The 21360-nt window shown below is 36.4% G+C and overlaps 1 protein-coding gene across 6 annotated transcripts in view; it reads left to right on the top strand.

Moving 5' to 3' along the window:
* Positions 1 to 21360, top strand: part of CCDC102B (coiled-coil domain containing 102B) — a 139083-nt gene that overhangs the window by 78075 nt on the left and 39648 nt on the right. For all 6 annotated transcript variants that reach the window (XM_035709461.2, XM_049112019.1, XM_025422054.2 and 3 more), the window contains one exon: positions 8745 to 8861. In XM_035709461.2, coding sequence (XP_035565354.1) covers positions 8745 to 8861 — 117 coding nt within the window. The remainder of the gene's footprint in view (positions 1 to 8744; positions 8862 to 21360) is intronic.

Here is a 21360-nt window from a genome sequence, read left to right as displayed (position 1 = left end):
TTTGGGGTTCCCCTGTTCTCAGGGCATGTTGCTTCCATTTAATTTTCTCAAACATATGCTGATTTCTGCAGCTCTTGAAGCTGAGATTGTCTTAACACACCTGTATCTTAGAGTTTGTAAGGAACACTTGTCACCTGATTTTGCAGTAGGCCTCCATAGGCTTTTGATTTTGTTATTGTCATTGCTCTGCTTGTTTTCATGGAGAGATTTGTCTACCCTAAAAGAACTACCACCACTGCACCAAAGAAGTACTTTTCAAGCGAGTTCTCTTTTCCCACATTATCTTCCATCCTCTTCTCAAATGAAAATCAACTATCTCCCAACCCAAGTGTTATTTTAGAACATTTTGCCAGAGTGGGGAAAATGCGAACTTATAGACATTTTGAAATATTGGTGTTGAGAAACCAACTAATCAATGGATCACAAAACCTTTGTTGTTAAAGATGGCTTATGCTTTACTTTTTCATAAAAATACTTGAATAGGACCTAATGGATTGGTCAGTTTATAGATGATAAAAAATTAATTTGTATATAAGATCAAAAGTGGCTTCATCACTTATTTAGAAAGATGTTAAAAAACAACAAAAACGATGCCTTTGCTATAACAAAACATCTTCCATTTCTATTAACATGTGATCAACTTTCTCAGTGCCTACATTTAAAAAAGAATACAGAAAACTGATGATAATTTATTTCATTTTATCAATAAGTAATTTCATCCATGGATACACAAACTAATTGAAGACATGTATCTATCTGTCTCATTAAGAGATGCATTTCCAGTAAATGATTAGTTTATATTTAATAATTACTTATCACAATATGTGCTATCTTGTCTTGTTTTTAAGCAATCATGTACCCATAATAATTGCAGATATAATTCAATCCAAAGAAACTTTTTAACATTTGGAGCCTTATAGTCACAATATATACATATATATTTTATGTATGTATTTTTATTGAGTAAAAACATTTTCAAATATAAGCATGTTACAGTATGATGATCTGGGGAAGGTGGAATAAAAATAAAAATTCAAGAAATAAAATAAATACAATGTTTTGAATAGGTGATAGTACCATATTTCTGTGGTTTTCAGATGTTAACATTGAGATATAATGCAACTATTTTTTTAATTTTTTAAAAAAATTATTTATCTTTAAATAAAGATTTTTTATATCTTTAAAAAATATATTTTTATTATAATAAAATAAATTTTATTTATTTATTCATGAAAGACAGAGAGAGAGAGAGAGAAAGAGAGGCAGAGACACAGGCAGAGGAGAAGCAGGCTCCATGCCAGGAGCCTGATGTGGGACTGGATCCTGGAACTCCAGGATCACGCCCTAAGCTGAAGGCAGGTGCTAAACCACTGAGCCACCCAGGGTTCCCTAATGCAACTATTTAAAATATTTAAAATTTGGCAGAAATATAAGTTTTTTTAAATTTAAATAAATATACTCTATCAATCTTTAAAAAAAAGTAAGGGATACACCAGCATGAGAGCAAAACAGTTTGAATACCACTAAGATTAGTTATTTAGCACTTTTATTTTGACCTGAAAAATACAAGAAAATTTCCTTTGATTGTAGCTCAACATATTTTGTGTCTTTATTACCATTTGTTAGGGTGGAGGGAAGGAATTAAGCAACGTTTATTTTAAATAATTTTGGCTAAAATTTTTGCGGCTATGATAAATTTTGGAGGCTTCTCCAAGCACTTAGAGCTAATAGATATTACTTGGAACCTTAACTTCATTGTTAGTTATCCTTGGGTCCACTGCATTTGGGTCACCTCCTGTTTGGACACATTTCCTCTTCAATTTCCTGACCTCTTATAGGAATATAGTATGGCCACCAGAACCTGCCTAACTGATAAACACTTTGTCTTAGACTGTATTATTTGATATTCAATACTTATTCCACGAGCCAAATTATAAATGTGTGCAGCCACTCTGGAAAACTGTGTGGAGGTTCCTCAAAGAGTTAAAAATAGACCTGCCCTACGACCCAGCAATTGCACTGTCGGGGATTTACCCCAAAGATACAGATGCAATGAAATGCCAGGACACCTGCACCCCGATGTTTCTAGCAGCAATGGCCTCAATAGCCAAACTGTGGAAGCAGCCTCGATGTCCATCGAAAGATGAATGGATAAGGAAGATGTGGTTTATGTATACAATGGAATATCACTCAGCCATTAGAAACAACAAATACCCACCATTTGCTTCAACGTGGATGGAACTGGAGGGTATTATGCTGAGTGAAATAAGTCAATCAGAGAAGGACAAACATTGTATGTTCTCATTCATTTGGGGAATATAAATAATAGTGAAAGGGAATATAAGGGAAGGGAGAAGAAATGTGTGGGAAATATCAGAAAGGGAGACAGAACATAAAGACTCCTAACTCTGGGAAACGAACTAGGGGTGGTGGAAAGGGAGGAGGGCGGGGGGTGGGGGTGAATGGGTGACGGGCATTGAGCGGGGACACTTGACGGGATGAGCACTGGGTATTATTCTGTATGTTGGCAAATTGAACACCAATAAAAATAAATTTATTATAAAAAAATAAAATAAATGTATGCATCAACATGAAAGTAATGGGAAGAGCCATTGCAGTGTGTTGACCAGCATCAGTTTTGATTACAATAGGAAAAAAAAAGACTTAACCTTCAGTGTGAAGGAGAGATTTCAAGGGTCCAGGTGATGGGGAAACTTTTATGAGTCTGTCATGGTAATCCAGAAAGAAATAATCACGTGTCCTAAATTTGGTTGGGGTATGTGAAGAGTTGAGAAATAATGCAAGTGAAAGAAATTGTGATGCTTGGTGATTCAATGAATGTTGGAAATGCCTGGGGATGCTAGGAGGTTAGAGAGAAGGTGAAGTTACAGATTTCTGACCTTCTCTATGGGGTGGTCTTCCACCAAAGGAAGCATATCATGAGGAAGAGAAACTTGAGAGGAAACAACAATGGATTCAATACTGAATATATTGAGTTTGAGGTAGGAATGTTTGTGGGATTTTGGATGTATGACTGCAAGAAAGAAATGGGAACAACTAACAGTGAGATGGTGATGGAAGCCATGGGAGTAAATGTGATCCTGCAGTGTTGGTATATTGAAAGAAACAAAAGACCATTGGGAGGATTAGCACCACGTAGGGCAGACAGAGAAAAGGAAATTGCATGTAATTCAGAATGGCTGGGAAGGATCCTTCCCATGAACCAGAGGAAAAGAGTGCTTGAACAAAGGCATTGGTAACAATAATCAAATTCTGCCAAAGATTCAAATTAAGGACAAGGTTGAATATTGTGTGTTGGAAAGTATTGGGAATGGATGTAGCAAAAGCCATGGAGGAATGAGTGAGGGGGGAACATGGGGAAACATAAGCATCAGCAACTCTTCCAAGGCACTTGAAAGTAAGAGGAAACAAAGAGCTGGAATAGAAACTACAAAACTGGAAAAGAAGGCAGGAGCAGAGAGAAACAGAGAAAGACAGGGAGAGGATCTTCTACACTTGATCTCTCATACTCTGTTCTCAAACCTGAAGGGAAACTATCAATCAATTACATGTTGATGAGGGAGAAACCAGGAAATCTTGAAAATCCAAGAGAGGAACAATTTTTAGAATGAGTTTGCCAAGTACCTCAAAGGTACCAAATCCTGATTGCAAATGGAATGATTAGTCTTTGACTCTAGGAAGGATATTTACATTCTTTAACAAGAGGAAAGAAGAAAAGATTTGTATAGATGCATGTAAATTTGTAGATGATGTTAACAAGAAGTTGAGAACCCTACCTATGTGTAGCTTTTCTACTTCTCCATGAATGAAGCTTGAAGATTGTTGAGGAGAAATGGTGTGTTTGATGTTTGAGGAGATTGAATTATGTTGTATTATTAATAATATTGACATAAATATTGAACACAGTATTTCACAAAGGCCTGATCTTTGTGATAAGCAATAATTACCTAATCGTTTTAGATTATTTTGAAGGAGAAAATGTGAGATGAAATTGAAATAACAGGGTGTGTTATATTATACTTTTGTGCCCTTTTTGAAATGAAATTTTCTTCTCCTATTTGATCTGAATAGGTAATAAAATATTTTTATTTATGTTACACAATATTTTTTTCCAGAATTATCTTCAAAAAGACTTTACAATCCATGCTAATTTAAATATAGTGGAATAAATATTTGCATATAGTGTTGCTAATTTTCCAGAAGCAAATTATGGCAGGTATTTCTGAAGTCAGAGATATGACAAGTTGCCTGGTTTAACCTTTCGCAAATACTGCAGTATGAAAAGAGGAATTTTAAAGAGGAATTTTGGAATTATATTATGATGCAATTTCAGAAAAAGTCTTATAAGAGATTTTACTTAAATAAATATTAAATAAAAGGACTTGAACTTGGAAAATGCTTTCTAATGCTGACTCATTCACTTCCTCAGATACCTTCTGTTTCTGTCACTTTCGATTTAAGTAATATGATATATCACTTGTGGATGACGTTCATAATTATGCTAAATGAATAATCTTTAACATCTATACATCCACAGCTTTCAACTTTTCAGCTGCTAATTAGATTTTAGTTATAACTCCATTAATCTGAACCTGAAGTTGAATAGGGTAAGTGGCAAAATTAAGGTGATTTTGAGTCTAAAATATAATTTTAAAATGATCAAAATAACTCAAATTTTCATAGGGAGAAATATAGGTGTTTTATTAATCTAGCCATCATTTTTTTCCTGTTGTATTATTTTGTTGTTGTTGTTGTTGTTGTTGTATTGTTTTAATAGCCTTCACTGTACAATATTTCACTTACTGTTTTTATTTTACTTTTGCTGTTTCCTGCCTGGAGTGTTGGGCCCTTGAGAAGGCAAGAGTAACTGACAGAATCAGGTGTAGGAGAAGGACACTGAGGGGTTCCAGGACGCGGCAGATGATAAGGACTTTGATTTATACTCTGAATGGATTAGGAAGCCACAGGAAAGATTTGAGCAGTAGAGTGACATTATCTGAATTACTTTTAAAATGCTTTGTTTGATTGCTGTTTTGGGAAAGGGGCTCCAGAACTACATGGAGGAACAGAGATTGCGGCAGCTATTAAAATAACTGTTGGGAGAGACCCTGGTGGTGATCAGGGCAGTAGTAGTGTCGGTAGACAAGTGGGTTAGATTTATTACGTATTTTAAAGGCAAAGTTGAATTATTATTATTATTATTTTTTAAAGATTTTATTTTTTTTTAATTTTTATTTACTTATGATAGGCACACAGTGAGAGAGAGAGAGGCAGAGACACAGGCAGAGGGAGAAGCAGGCTCCATGCACCAGGAGCCCGACGTGGGACTCGATCCCGGGTCTCCAGGATCGCGCCCTGGGCCAAAGGCAGGCGCTAAACCGCTACGCCACCCAGGGATCCCAAAGTTGAATTATTTTGATTTCAGTTTGGAAATGATGTGTCAGAGAAAGAAAGAAGCTAAAAATAAATCCAATATCTTTGGCCTGATCAAAGGGAAGCATAGAGTTGATAATTACAGAAATGGCAAAGACTGGCAGAGAAACAGATTTAGAGGAGTTCTTAATTTGTCTTTGCAACATGTTAAGTTTTGGGTACCTATAGAAGTGACAAGTAGAAATGGAACATGTGGGTCCGAAGTTCAAAGGAGACCTACAGGACTGAGCTAGACAGTGGGAGACTGTCAGAATTTTGACTAGTATGCAGTGCTATGGGTGCACATCAGCTGTCCAAAGGAGTGCATGCATCAAGTGAGCAGTTCCAAGAGTTGAGCTTTGAGACATTTCAACATCTGACTCTATTTTCCAACTTTCCTAGTACATTTTTCTAAAGGAAGGGATTATTAGACACATTTTTAAATTTTTCTTTTATTGTTCTTTGTAGTTTTGAAATTGTCCTGTCCTTAATTTATGAGTGCAATGTTCATTTTTCCCAAACATAGTGATTAGATTTTTAATAACATTTTCTTTCATATCTTAAATTATACCATTTATCTTTCTTTTTCACCATTGTGTTTTCAAATATTGGCTATTTTATTCATATTCTTGGTTTATTCATATGTCTAGAGATCCTTGATATTTAACTGTCAGTGAAAAATGAAAATGGAATTATTTTAGGGAATTGGTGTGGATTTCCCATACTGTTATGCATGAAAATTTATTTTCCTGCCTCCTCTCTCCTTTGAGTTGTAATGTTGATTGAAGTTCTGTTGACAGCGAGAGAGCTTATTGATTGATTTAATTCCTTGGGAATTATTGGTCAAGATTTCAGAAAGTTAAACAAAGGATATTCAATTACCAGAATGAGTTGGATTTTACTCTGGTGAATTCAAACCAAAACCAAATGCTTTGATTTACCTGTTGCAATTTATTATTTTCTTTAGCAAAGTGACTTTTATTTTATTTTAGCCCTGTGATTAAGGCCACTCTTGTCTATTTGCATGAAAGTAGGGTGAAACATGCATAGACAGACATTTACTGAATTCCATGGCATTGTGTCCCATTCCACACTTGCCTTCCATGGTGTGTTCTCCATGTTGGTAACTCTGAACAAGGAGCTTCTCTACTTGGCAAATCAGCCCCCTAACACCATTGTAGTTCATTTCTAGTATGTGACTATAAGCTTTTTGCCTTTCGGTAAACTATACTATGGCTTTTAGCTTTATAATTATAGATGTAGCTACTGGTTTATGATTAAGAACTCAGTGCATTTGGCAAGAACATTCTTAAAATGTGCTTCTTCAAGTTACTAGCTTTGTGAATTCGGGAAATTTGCTTAAGGCTAGTAAAAATATGGCTTATTTTATTTTTTAAAGATTTTATTTATTTATTCATGAGAATACACAGAGAGGAGAGAGAGAGAAGAGAGAGAGAGAGAGAGAGAGAGAGACAGAGGCAGAGAGGCAGAGACACAGGCAGAAGAAGAAGCAGGCTCCATGCAGGGAACCCGAAGTGGGACTCGATCCTGGGTCTCCAGGATCACACCCTGGGCCAAAGGTGGCACTAAACCTGCTGAGCCACCCGGGCTGTCCTGGCTTATTTTTCTTTAAGGTAAAGATGGTAATACCTAACACACAAGACTAGTCTAGCTTTAACTAAGGAAATACATGCAAGTCCAGTTCCTAGAGACTAGTACATACTTAATAGTACCATTAACAATGATAATATTGAGTCAAATAATTTCTAATTTTAAATAGGTAGCATAATGTTTGTTTTTATTTTCTAATTTATTGTGGGCTTACTTACAAATTATATAAATTTGGAAATTATTTACCCACATATTTTAGGGGAAATATAAGTTAACAAAATATTATATGTGTATGTATTACCCATTTTATAGGTTTATCAAATTTTGTGTTTCTGTTGAAGACTATAAGGACAGCTAGGGGGAAAAATTACTGTGCATGTATAGGATTTTTCACATGTTTCTATATTTCTTTTTATATAGACCATTTTTTAGAGCAGTTTTACGTTCACAGCAAAATTGAATGGAAGATACACATTTCCCATATGCTCCCTGTCTCCTCCACTTAAGCACACCCATCTCCATTGTCGGTGTCCTCCACCATACTGGTACATTTGTTACAAATGATGAACCTACATTGACACATCGCTGTCACTGGAGTCCCTAGTTTACCTTAAAATTGTACTCTTGGTATTGTACATTCTCTGGGTTTAGACAAATGTATAATGATATGTATCCACCAGTATTATACCAAATAGTTTCGCTGCCCTAAAAATCTCTATGCTCCACCTTTCATCCCTTCCTCCCTGCAACCCTGAAAACTATTGACTTTATATTGTCTCCATTGTTTTGCCTTTTCCAGAATGTCACATAATTAGAATTATACAATAAGCAGCCGTTTCAGATCAGCCTTTTCAGATTGGCTTTTTTCACTTAGTAACATATATTTAAGTTTCCTCCAGGTCTTTTCATGATTTGTTTTAGTGCTGAACAATATTCCATTATTATGGAGATATAATAATGGATATGCCACTGTTTATTTATCTTGTTTTCTTATAGTTCCATATCACAATTTATTGGTGTCATTTATAAATGTATTTTTACCAGTTCCAGCATTGCATAGGTGTATTTTTCCTATTGCCCAAGTTTGCCTTTGTCATAATCTGCATACACTTTAGACTTCATAGAAAATACACATTATTAAGTAGAATTACACAGGGTACTGTATTACAAATATTCAAGTCTGTAAGATCAGTATTAATTGGATTTGTTTAGGGACACCTGGGTGACTCAGTGGTTGAGTGTCTATGATCCTGGGGTCCTGGGATCAAGTCCTGCATCAGGCTCTCTGCAGGGAGTCTGGTTCTCCCTCTGCCTATGTGTCTGCCCCTCTGTGTCTTTCATGAATAAATAATAAATCTTTTAAAAAATAAAATAATCGGATTTGTTTAGAATCCAATTGGTCAATTACCAGGACTCTGTATGGTAACCAAGTTTTGCTCAATTTTTTCAATTGATGAGTTTGGGCTTATGGAGATTTGCTGATTTGTTTTCAAACAACCTAGAATTTTTCAAATATAAGAAATAAATGGTTTAACTACATTAATTACCACAGCAACAGTAAATCCTTTCAGAATCCACATAGAAAACAAAAAACTAAACTAAAAGCAAAATGAAAGACTAATGTGGATTATCCTGGAGCCAGCCTTTGGAGCATGATGTGATTATAGTTTTCACTTCTCTCTCTCTCTCTCTCTTTTCAGTTTAACATTATTCCCATTCAACATGAAAATGAAATGGAAGAAATATCAGGAGATATAAAAGAAGAATCAAAATCCCCAAACAACAAAGATAGACTGATCTACCAGTTAAGAACTGAGGTAAGATATTGGATAAAGATCACAATACCACAACATACTTGAAGATTGTTAAATGAAATACTATTTTAAGAAGTATAGCTGAGGCATTGTGGGTTACTTTATGAAGAAGGATGCTGCCAAATATCAAAAATAATATAATCAGTTTATATATGACTTAAAATGCTGTAGGATGATACTGACTCATGACTAGGTCAGAATTATCTGACTATTATAAAGAAAAATTATTTGATGAAAAAAACCACCCGATAGCCAATACAATTCTAACTGTGAGTAAATACATATTCAAGGTTCAGTCAGCTGCTGGATCTGTGTTAAGTTATTGTCAGGACCAATGACTTACAAAATGTGTTGCATGTAGTTTCTGGTGGAATTAACATGGCTGTTGGCAGCTTGCAACAGTGAGAGACAGGTGGGGTGACCTCACTTTTGTTAGTTAATTCATTTCTTAGGTATAACAAGTAAAATGGTGGGAACATTTATTTTCAACACTTCTACCGCAAACCACCAACAAAAGAATTTTCACAGATTGTAATCTCTGTTTTCTCTGTCATGTTAATAAAGGAGGAATTATTGTTCTTGCAAATAGGGGACTGAATTATTCGCAGTACATAGAAAATAATGATAGTGCATTAAAAGTGGAAAGTCATAAATTACTTATTTTGTGTCATAATTCTGGAAGAATGTCTTGGATACCAATGTGTAGGAACAATTCAGGAAATACAGGCTGGGAGGAAGGAGATTTGTATTAGATGGTTTCTTCTTTATAAAAGTCTGTAAAGACTGAACTCACACCACAGTATATTTTATATCAGAAGAACGTAGTGCAGTAGAAAATGCATAAGTCATAGATTTTTGCAGCCAGAAGCAGCTCCATCACTGATTACTTTATTCTGATCAAGTCCTTATGCCTCTAAGTCTCAGTTTACAGACTGAAATAATGGAAGTAAGAATAATAAAAGTCATCACATAGGATTTTTGGAAAGGTCACACACTGCAAGGGAAAACCTGTCGGAGGCAGCATGCCTTAATTTGGGAAGTTACACTAATTGTTAAGGATAGAGATAGAGCTCTTCCTTATTGCATCAGTGCCATTGCCACCTCTACCACAAGTCACGTACGGAAAGGGGTGGAGGGGTGAGGAAAGGCATATGCAGAGATCTGTGATGAGAAAGGCTGATCTGTTGAAAACAATTCTTCTACCAGTTAAGTCAAATGGGAAAATTGTTGGTTTCTATGATGGCTGTTTTCTAAAAGGAATCAAACAAACCATCAGGAGAGGCGCCACTTTTTCTTGGCTCTGAGATCTGAGAACATCTTAGATGAAGCTTTGCACAACATGTATAAAAGCTTACTTAACAGAGACAAAAACAGAAAGGCACATCTGGCTATTTATTATAACTCTCCTCAAAAGCCAAGTACATGATCTTATATCATCACTCTCAGATGCACTGGGAACCATAGCAACATAGGATCTCTGATGTACAGCTTTTTTAGTTTGATTCGGTAAAAAGTTCAGAGACTCACTTATTAATTAAGTGGTCTTGTGTAGCTGTTTCATATCGATACTGCTCAACTCTGTTTCTTAGATTAGGATACAAACCTTTTAAACACCTAAAAGTAATTTTCCACAAGACATTCAAGTACTATGATATATTATCTTAATAGAGCACTGAAAGCTGAAAGCAAATGAAAGACATGAATTGGCTGTGTCTTACTATGTTCACTTGACTGGTATACTCAGTTGAATTAAATTGCAGAAAGACAGATTTGTTCAAGAGAAAATTAAATATTAAACCAAATATTGAGACAGATTCTTAATAGAAACAATGAGCATGTATGTGTGTGTTATATATGTGAGCATACATGTGTTCATTTCAATTTTAAATTAGGATAAAAGCTACTTTCTTTCCTTAGAAAAGAAGACAGATAACCACCCTTTGTTGGCATTATTTCACTTTTTACACTGGCTATGTTAAGGTCTCTAAAATCATATCATACTGTGTAATATGTTTTCATAAAAGCCATTGTGTGATTGTGCCATTAAAGTATTAAACTATTTTTAAAAATCAAGTTTTTTACATATATAAACAAAATTGCAGTTTGTATGTACACATACATGTTTGGACATTTAAAAATGGCTTAGGGTAAATTCCTAGAAATGGTATGGTTCGGTTAAGAGAATGTTTATTTTTTCAAATATTTTATACACATTGACAAATTATCCTTTTTTTAAAAATTTTTATTTATTTATGATAGTCACAGAGAGAGAGAGAGAGAGAGAGGCAGAGACATAGGCAGAGGGAGAAGCAGGCTCCATGCCCCGGGAGCCTGATGTGGGATTCGATCCCTGGTCTCCAGGATCGCGCCCTGGGCCAAAGGCAGGCGCCAAACCGCTGAGCCACCCAGGGATCCCAACAAATTATCCTTTAAAAAATTTATATCATTGGGGTACCTGGGTGGCTCAGTGGTTGGGCACCTGCCTTTGGCTCAGGTCATGATCCTGGGGTCCTGGGATCAAATCCTGCATCGGGCTCCCCTCAGGGAGCCTGCTTCTCCCTCTGCCTATGTCTGCCTCTCTCCCTATGTCTCTCATAAATAAATAAATAAATAAATAAATAAATAAATAAATAAATAAAATATTTTTTAAAAAAGAAAGAAAAATTATATCATTTTACATTCTCATTCATCTGCAATATATAAACATTCTCATTTCATTATTCTATATCCAACAGTAAACAGTATATATTATTTTTGTAATATTTCCCTGATAAACAAAAAGGTCATTTTAATTTGTATTTTACTTATCTAAACATAGAATTCTAGCTGTTTTCTCATCTTTACTGATATAATGTCTATTATAATAGCTACCACTTACTGATAACTTTAAATATGTCACATTTATAGTGCTGGGCCATTGACACATAAGATTTCATTTAATATCTTAATACCTTTATCTGTATATTCTTTTTTTAATTTTTTTTTCATGTTTATTAAGTTTTTTATTTTAATTCCAGCATAGTTAACATATTTTATTATGTTATTTGTTCTATGATCTATCTATCTATCTATCTATCTATCTATCTATCTATCTATCTATCTATATATATATATTTGTCTACTTTTAAAGGAAAGAGCCTTAGAGAATTTACCTTGCTCACGATTACAAAATAACGTCAAACATTATCGAAATAAATTTTTACCCATGTTGTCATTTAGTTCCAGTTTTCTGGAGGTGCACACTCAAGACTCAGATTGTTGGTAAGTTAGGCCACTTACCAAGGCCCCCTAGCTAATGAGTTTTAATCCACAAGCCAAATGTTGCCAACAGTCAGTCATTCTTAGACACTGCTGACCTTGTCCATCACCCTGTGAGTTTACTGAAGAAATGCAATGGATTTTCAAACAATAGTGTTTGAATTGGAAAAAAACAGTATTTTAATATCAGACATCACAATTTTTAAACATTGATGATTCCCATTTATGATGGACAATTTTTAAGCTGTTACTAATACTTGCCAATTTGATAATAGTATTGTTTTCACTTGACCAGTATGTTCTATTTCTTAAATCTGCCTATTTTTTTTTTCAAAAGTAAGCTTCTCATTGTAGAAATTTGGTTAAAGAAATCTGAAATGCAGCCCTGACAAAAAGGTCCCAGAGTATTTACATAATTGGCTCTTCTGGCCCATGTGTAATGAGGTGAATTCTCTGAGCACCAAGTCGCTGGGTAAATGGATATTTCTCAGTATATGCATATGTATAACATATACATTTCATCTGTTCTCCTTATTTAAGATCAGGGCCCTTCAAACTGGAAATGAAAAGTTTTTTTTTAGAATGGAAATTAACAGGCATTCTGAGTCAAGAAATCATTACTTCTTTCTACAATCTGGTGTTACTTGAAAGCAGGCTCATAATCAGGAAAAACTCCTTTTACAGTTTTTTTAGTCCAACATTTTTGGGATACACATTCATTCGAGAGAAAATAACTGGTTTATCTTTTATTATTCTAAAAAACATATTGCCAACATTTTCAGTTTCAAACTTTTAGGAATTTTGATCCCTTACTTTATTTCTTATTTGTGGATTGTTCCCATCTATCCACATGTATGTATCCTATTTCTGTTGCACTTCAGAAAGACGAATTAGACATATTTTTCCCAATTTAGCCCAATAAGTACAACTAAAAACTCTGAACATTGTACTTAAACAAAAAGTATCTCAAAGTTGAAGAGAAGAGGCATACCATCTATGTAACTTAGAACTTAAGAAATGAGGGGTGCCTGGGTGGCTCAGTCACCTAAGCATTTGACTTGTGATTTTGGCTCAGGTCATGATCTCACAGATCATGAGGTTGAGCCCCACGTTAGGCTCTGTGCTCAACATAAAGTCTGTTTGGGATTCTCTGCCTCTCCCCCTGCTCTTCCTCCACTTGCTATCTCTCTTTCTCTAAAATAAATAAATAAAATCTTAAAAAAAAAAACTTAAGAAATGACATGGAAGTGAATTTCCTGAATTTTCTTTTTGCTGTGTATATCCCAGAACTGGAGCTAAAGAAGCCAGCAACCTGGAAACACCAGTAGTACAGATAAAAGCAAAAATGGAGGGGTGTCGGGGTGGCTCAGTCAGTTAAGTGTCTGACTCTTGACTTCAGCTTAAGTCATGATCTCAGGGTGGTGAGATGGAAGCCTGTGTCCGGCTCTGCACTGGGTGTGAAGCCTGCTTAAGATTCTCTCTCCCTCTGCACCCCTCCCCCTCCACACTCATGCTCTCTCTCTCTCTCTCTAAAAAAGATAAAACAATGCAACTAAAGTGTGCTTACTGTAGCCAAACAACTATGGAACTGTCAGCTTCTCAAGACAGAAAACTTTCAGATAAGTATTCTAATTCACCCACAGAAAAATAAGGTAGTCCCACCTCAACCCCTGTTAGCAAAATTGAATGGGGAGCCTGGACTCCCACCGTTGCCAGACTACAAAAGAGGTACCCAGTCCTCCCTTCTTCTTCGTCTTCTCTCTTTTTTTTAAGATTTTATTTATTCATAAGAGACACACAGAGAGAGGCAAAGACATAGGCAGTGGGAGAAGCAGGTTCCCCACAGGGACCCCAGGATCACGACTTGAGCTAAAGGCAGACGCTCAACCACTAAGCCACCCAGGTGTCCCCTCAGTCCTCCCTTCTGAAGTGGTGGCAGAGAGGGTTGAGCTGAAGCCAGGACTTGTATTCCTGTTAGATAGTAATGAGGCCAGCAGACCCCAGTGGTGCCAGTGGAAAACATAGGGAGCGTATGCTTTCACATCCACCCTCTCGCAGTTGGGGAGGTCTGGTGGGTGCCTGGAACTCTCACCTTCACAAAGAATTAACAGGAGTACCTCCAACCATGTGTCAAGGAGGTCTAGTGAAGAAATGGAACTTCTCCATTCACCTGGAAGTAGCAAGGCAGTGCTACTTCCTTCTTTCACCTTCCAGAATAGTGTAATAGGAACCCATCTAAAACATAATGTTTAGATAAAATCTAGAGTCTCTTTACATAATACTCAAAATATCCAGATTAGAGTTGGAAATTACTCCTATTAAGAACAAAATATCTCAAAGTGAACGGAAGAAGAAAATCAGTAGATACTAACACCAAAATGGTGGAGCTGTTTTAATTACCAGCAAGAATTTTAAAATGGCTAACATAAAGGTGCTTTAATGAGCAATTATGAACGTGTTAGAAACAAAGAAAAACCATAGGAATTCTCAGTAAAGAAAGTCTCAGAGAAATAGAAAATACAAAGAAGAAACAAATGGAATAGTTAGAACTGAAAAACAATAACTATTTTTAAAATTATGAATGGAAGGGACAGAGGAAAGAATCAGTGATCTCGAAGACAGAACATTAGACATTATGCAGCCTGGAAAAGAAAAATAGAGCCTTTGCTAACAGCAGCTGAGGTGGTTTGAGGTCCCACCTGTGGGGTGGTAACAAAAGATCAAACACATATATGCCTTTGGAGGCCCATATAAGAGGAGAAATAGTATGGGGCTTGATAGAACTCAAACAATGGGTGAAAAATATCCAAATTTAGGAAAAAGTTCAAATCTATAGTTAATAAATATGGTTAACCCCAAACGGCTTAAATTCAACTATATCCACAACAAGACACTTGAGTCAATTTCAGAAAATTAAGAAAAAATAATCTTCACAGCACCAAGAAGAAAATTGAATCTGACCTACAGAAAAAAAAAAAACCCAAAAAACAGTGAATATCTCATCAGAAACCAAAAGAAGGTAGTACACTATCATCCAAGTTCTAAAAGAACTGTCAACTCAAAATACTATATACTCAGTGTAAATATCCTTCAGGACATTCTCAGGTGAAGGAAAACTAAGAATTTGTCTCCAGCAAATAAGAACATGAAAAAATGCTCAACATATTAACCTTTAGGGAAATGCAAATTAAAACCACAGTGAGATATAACCACCACCTTTCAGAAAGGCTAAAATAAGAAATAGTGACAATAGCAATGCTGGCGAGGTTGCAGAGCTCCTGGACCACCCACTATTGCTAGGGGCAATGTAAATGATAAAGCTGGAAAACAGTTTGGTAAATTTCCAAATAGCAACTACTATGTCATCAAACAGTTGCATTCCTGAGTATTTCTGTAGAGAAATGAAAATTTATATTTACTCAAGAGCTACACATGAAGCTTTAATTTTGTTTGACAAAGCCAAAACTTGCAAACTATGGTGATGACTTTCTATGGGTAAAAAACTAAACAAGCCATTATACTCATACCTTGGAATACTCCTCAGCAATAAAATGGAATTAACTCTTAATCTTTGTAACAATCTGAATGAATTTCCAAAGAAGTATGTTAAGTGAAAAATGCCAGTCTTGTTAAATACATAAACTATGATTCAATTTATATTACATTATGGAAATAACAAAATTTTAGAAATGAAGGGCAGCTTAGTGGTTGCCAGAGATTAAGGAGTGATGAGATGGAACAAATGTGCCTATAAAATGGCAACATAATGCATTCTTCTAATAGAAATGGTTTATATTTCGACTGTATAATTGTTGATATTTGGTTATATAGTTATATATGGTTATATAGTTGATATCTGGGTATATAGTTACTAAATTACAGTACTGGGGAAAATTGCGGAAAAGGCACATGGAATCTATTTTATTTTATTTTATTTTATTTTTTTAATTTATTTTTTATTGGTGTTCAATTTACTAACATACAGAATAACCCCCAGTGCCCGTCACCCATTCACTCCCACCCCCCGCCCTCCTCCCCTTCTACCACCCCTAGTTCGTTTCCCAGAGTTAGCAGTCTTTACGTTCTGTCTCCCTTTCTGATATTTCCCACACATTTCTTCTCCCTTCCCTTATATTCCCTTTCACTATTATTTATATTCCCCAAATGAATGAGAACATATAATGTTTGTCCTTCTCCGACTGGCTTACTTCACTCAGCATAATACCCTCCAGTTCCATCCACGTTGAAGCAAATGGTGGGTATTTGTCATTTCTAATAGCTGAGTAATATTCCATTGTATACATAAACCACATCTTCTTTATCCATTCATCTTTCGATGGACACCGAGGCTCCTTCCACAGTTTGGCTATCGTGGCCATTGCTGCTATAAACATCGGGGTGCAGGTGTCCCGGCGTTTCATTGCATTTGTATCTTTGGGGTAAATCCCCAACAGTGCAATTGCTGGGTCATAGGGCAGGTCTATTTTTAACTCTTTGAGGAACCTCCACACAGTTTTCCAGAGTGGCTGCACCAGTTCACATTCCCACCAACAGTGCAAGAGGGTTCCCTTTTCTCCGCATCCTCTCCAACATTTGTTGTTTCCTGCCTTGTTAATTTGCCCCATTCTCACTGGTGTGAGGTGGTATCTCATTGTAGTTTTGATTTGTATTTCCCTGATGGCAAGTGATGCAGAGCATTTTCTCATGTGCATGTTGGCCATGTCTATGTCTTCCTCTGTGAGATTTTTGTTCATGTCTTTTGCCCATTTCATGATTGGATTGTTTGTTTCTTTGGTGTTGAGTTTGATAAGTTCTTTATAGATCTTGGAAACTAGCCCTTTATCTGATATGTCATTTGCAAATATCTTCTCCCATTCTGTAGGTTGTCTTTGAGTTTTGTTGACTGTATCCTTTGCTGTGCAAAAGCTTCTTATCTTGATGAAGTCCCAATAGTTCATTTTTGCTTTTGTTTCTTTTGCCTTCGTGGATGTATCTTGCAAGAAGTTACTATGGCCGAGTTCAAAAAGGGTGTTGCCTGTGTTCTCCTCTAGGATTTTGATGGAATCTTGTCTCACATTTAGATCTTTCATCCATTTTGAGTTTATCTTTGTGTATGGTGAAAGAGAGTGGTCTAGTTTCATTCTTCTGCATGTGGATGTCCAATTTTCCCAGCACCATTTATTGAAGAGACTGTCTTTCTTCCAATGGATAGTCTTTCCTCCTTTATCGAATATTAGTTGCCCATAAAGTTCAGGGTCCACTTCTGGATTCTCTATTCTGTTCCATTGATCTATGTGTCTGTTTTTGTGCCAGTACCACACTGTCTTGATGACCACAGCTTTGTAGTACAACCTGAAATCTGGCATTGTGATGCCCCCAGATATGGTTTTCTTTTTTAAAATTCCCCTGGCTATTCGGGGTCTTTTCTGATTCCACACAAATCTTAAAATAATTTGTTCTAACTCTCTAAGAAAGTCCATGGTATTTTGATAGGGATTGCATTAAACGTGTATATTGCCCTGGGTAACATTGACATTTTCACAATATTAATTCTGCCAATCCATGAGCATGGAATATTTTTCCATCTCTTTGTGTCTTCCTCAATTTCTTTCAGAAGTGTTCTATAGTTTTGAGTGTATAGATCCTTTACATCTTTGGTGAGGTTTATTCCTAGGTATCTTATGCTTTTGGGTGCAATTGTAAATGGGATTGACTCCTTAATTTCTCTTTCTTCAGTCTCATTGTTAGTGTATAGAAATGCCACTGACTTCTGGGCATTGATTTTGTATCCTGCCACGCTACCGAATTGCTGTATGAGTTCTAGCAATCTTGGGGTGGAGACTTTTGGGTTTTCTATGTAGAGTATCATGTCATCGGCGAAGAGGGAGAGTTTGACTTCTTCTTTGCCAATTTGAATGCCTTTAATGTCTTTTTGTTGTCTGATTGCTGAGGCTAGGACTTCCAGTACTATGTTGAATAGCAGTGGTGAGAGTGGACATCCCTGTCTTGTTCCTGATCTTAGGGGAAAGGCTCCCAGTGCTTCCCCATTGAGAATGATATTTGCTGTGGGCTTTTCATAGATGGCTTTTAAGATGTCGAGGAATGTTCCCTCTATCCCTACACTCTGAAGAGTTTTGATCAGGAATGGATGCTGTACTTTGTCAAATGCTTTCTCTGCATCCAATGAGAGGATCATATGGTTCTTGGTTTTTCTCTTGCTGATATGATGAATCACATTGATTGTTTTACGGGTGTTGAACCAGCCTTGTGTCCCAGGGATAAATCCTACCTGGTCATGGTGAATAATTTTTTTAATGTACTATTGGATCCTATTGGCCAGTATCTTGTTGAGAATTTTTGCATCCATGTTCATCAGGGATATTGGTCTGTAATTCTCCTTTTTGGTGGGGTCTTTGTCTGGTTTTGGAATTAAGGTGATGCTGGCCTCATAGAACGAATTTGGAAGTACTCCATCTCTTTCTATCTTTCCAAACAGCTTTAGGAGAATAGGTATGGTTTCTTCTTTAAACGTTTGATAAAATTCCCCTGGGAAGCCATCTGGCCCTGGACTCTTGTGTCTTGGGAGGTTTTTGATGACTGCTTCAATTTCCTCCCTGGTTATTGGCCTGTTCAGGTTTTCTATTTCTTCCTGTTCCAGTTTTGGTAGTTTGTGGCTTTCCAGGAATGCGTCCATTTCTTCTAGATTGCCTAATTTATTGGCGTATAGCTGTTCATAATATGTTTTTAAAATCGTTTGTATTTCCTTGGTGTTGGTAGTGATCTCTCCTTTCTCATTCATGATTTTATTAATTTGAGTCTTCTCTCTCTTCTTTTTAATAAGGCTGGCTAATGGTTTATCTATCTTATTAATTCTTTCAAAGAACCAACTCCTGGTTTTGTTGATCTGTTCCACAGTTCTTCTGGTCTCGATTTCGTTGAGTTCTGCTCGAATCTTTATTAACTCCCTTCTTCTCTTGGGTGTAGGATCTATTTGCTGTTTTTTCTCTAGCTCCTTTATGTGTAAGGTTAGCTTTTGTATTTGAGTTCTTTCCAGTTTTTGAATGGATGCTTGTATTGCGATGTATTTCCCCCTTAGGACTGCTTTTGCTACATCCCAAAGATTTTGAACGGTTGTATCTTCATTCTCATTAGTTTCCATGAATCTTTTTAATTCTTCCTTAATTTCCTGGTTGACCCTTTTATCTTTTAGCAGGATGGTCCTTAACCTCCACGTGTTTGAGGTCCTTCCAAACTTCTTGTTGTGATTTAGTTCTAATTTCAAGGCATTATGGTCTGAGAATATGCAGGGGACGATCCCAATCTTTTGGTATTGGTTCAGAGCCGATTTGTGACCCAATATGTGGTCTATTCTGGAGAAAGTTCCATGTGCGCTTGAGAAGAATGTGTATTCAGTTGAGTTTGGATGTAAAGTTCTGTAGATATCTGTGAAATCCATCTGGTCCAGTGTATCATTTAAAGCTCTCGTTTCTTTGGAGATGTTGTGCTTAGAAGACCTATCGAGTATAGAAAGAGCTAGATTGAAGTCACCAAGTATAAGTGTATTATTATCTAAGTATTTCTTCACTTTGGTTAATAATTGATTGATATATTTGGCAGCTCCCATATTCGGGGCATATATATTGAGGATTGTTAAGTCCTCTTGTTGAATAGATCCTCTAAGTATGATATAGTGTCCCTCTTCATCTCTCACTACAGTCTTCGGGGTAAATTTTAGTTTATCTGATATAAGGATGGCTACCCCTGCTTTCTTTTGAGGACCATTCGAATGGTAAATGGTTCTCCAACCTTTTATTTTCAGGCTGTAGGTGTCCTTCTGTCTAAAATGAGTCTCTTGTAGACAGCAAATAGATGGGTCCTGCTTTTTTATCCAGTCTGAAACCCTGCGCCTTTTGATGGGGTCATTAAGCCCGTTCACATTCAGAGTTACTATTGAGAGATATGAGTTTAGTGTCATCATGATATCTATTCAGTCCTTGTTTTTGTGGACTGTTCCACTGAACTTCTTCTTAAAGGGGAATTTTAAGAGTCCCCCTTAAAATTTCTTGCAGAGCTGGTTTGGAGGTCACATATTCTTTTAGTTGCTGCCTGTCTTGGAAGCTCTTTATCTCTCCTTAATTTTGAATGAGAGCCTTGCTGGATAAAGTATTCTTGGTTGCATGTTCTTCTCATTTAGGACCCTGAATATATCCTGCCAGCCCTTTCTGGCCTGCCAGGTCTCTGTGGAGAGGTCTGCTGTTACCCTAATACTCCTCCCCATAAAAGTCAGGGATTTCTTGTCTCTTGCTGCTTTAAGGATCTTCTCTTTATCTTTGGAATTTGCAAGCTTCACAATTAAATGTCGAGGTGTTGAACGGTTTTTATTGATTTTAGGGGGGGATCTCTCTATTTCCTGGATCTGAATGCCTGTTTCCCTTCCCAGATTAGGAAAGTTTTCAGCTAGAATTTGTTCAAATACATATTCTGGCCCTCTGTCCCTTTCGGCGCCCTCGGGAACCCCAATTAAACGTAGGTTTTTCTTCCTCAGGCTGTCGTTTATTTCCCTTAATCTATCTTCATGGTCTTTTAATTGTTTGTCTCTTTTTTCCTCAGTTTCCCTCTTTGCTATCAACTTGTCTTCTATGTCACTCACTCGTTCTTCCATCTCGCTAACCCTCGTCGTTAGGACTTCTAGTTTGGATTGCATCTCATTCAATTGATTTTTAATTTCTGCCTGATTAGCTCTAAATTCTGCAGTCATGAAGTCTCTTGAGTCCTTTATACTTTTTTCTAGAGCCACCAGTAGCTGTATAATAGTGCTTCTGAATTGGCTTTCTGACATTGAATTGTAATCCAGATTTTGTAACTCTGTGGGAGAGAGGACTGTTTCTGATTCTTTCTTTTGAGGTGAGGTTTTCCTTCTAGTCATTTTGCTCAGTGCAGAGTGGCCAAAAGCAAGTTGTATTGGGAAAAAGAGAAAAAGAGAGGAGAGAAAGAAGGAAGGAAAAGAGAAAGAGAAAAAAAAGGGAAGAAAACAAACGGAAAAAAAAAAGAAGAAAAAGAGAAAGAAAAAGAAAGAAAAAAAGGGGGTGGGGGAAGGAAACAAATCAAAAAGCAAAACAAAACAAAACAAAACAAAACAAAACAAAAAAAGAACCACGGGGGAGTATCTTCTGATTCTGTGTTCTTTAAGTCCCTTGGCTTCTCCTGGAACTTGTCATGTCTAGCTGGTCTTCTGGGGGAGGGG

The sequence above is a fragment of the Canis lupus genome, chromosome 1 (genome assembly GCF_003254725.2).
Source record: "Canis lupus dingo isolate Sandy chromosome 1, ASM325472v2, whole genome shotgun sequence".
Lineage (NCBI taxonomy): Eukaryota > Metazoa > Chordata > Mammalia > Carnivora > Canidae > Canis > Canis lupus.
This window is presented reverse-complemented; position numbering and strand designations above follow the sequence as displayed.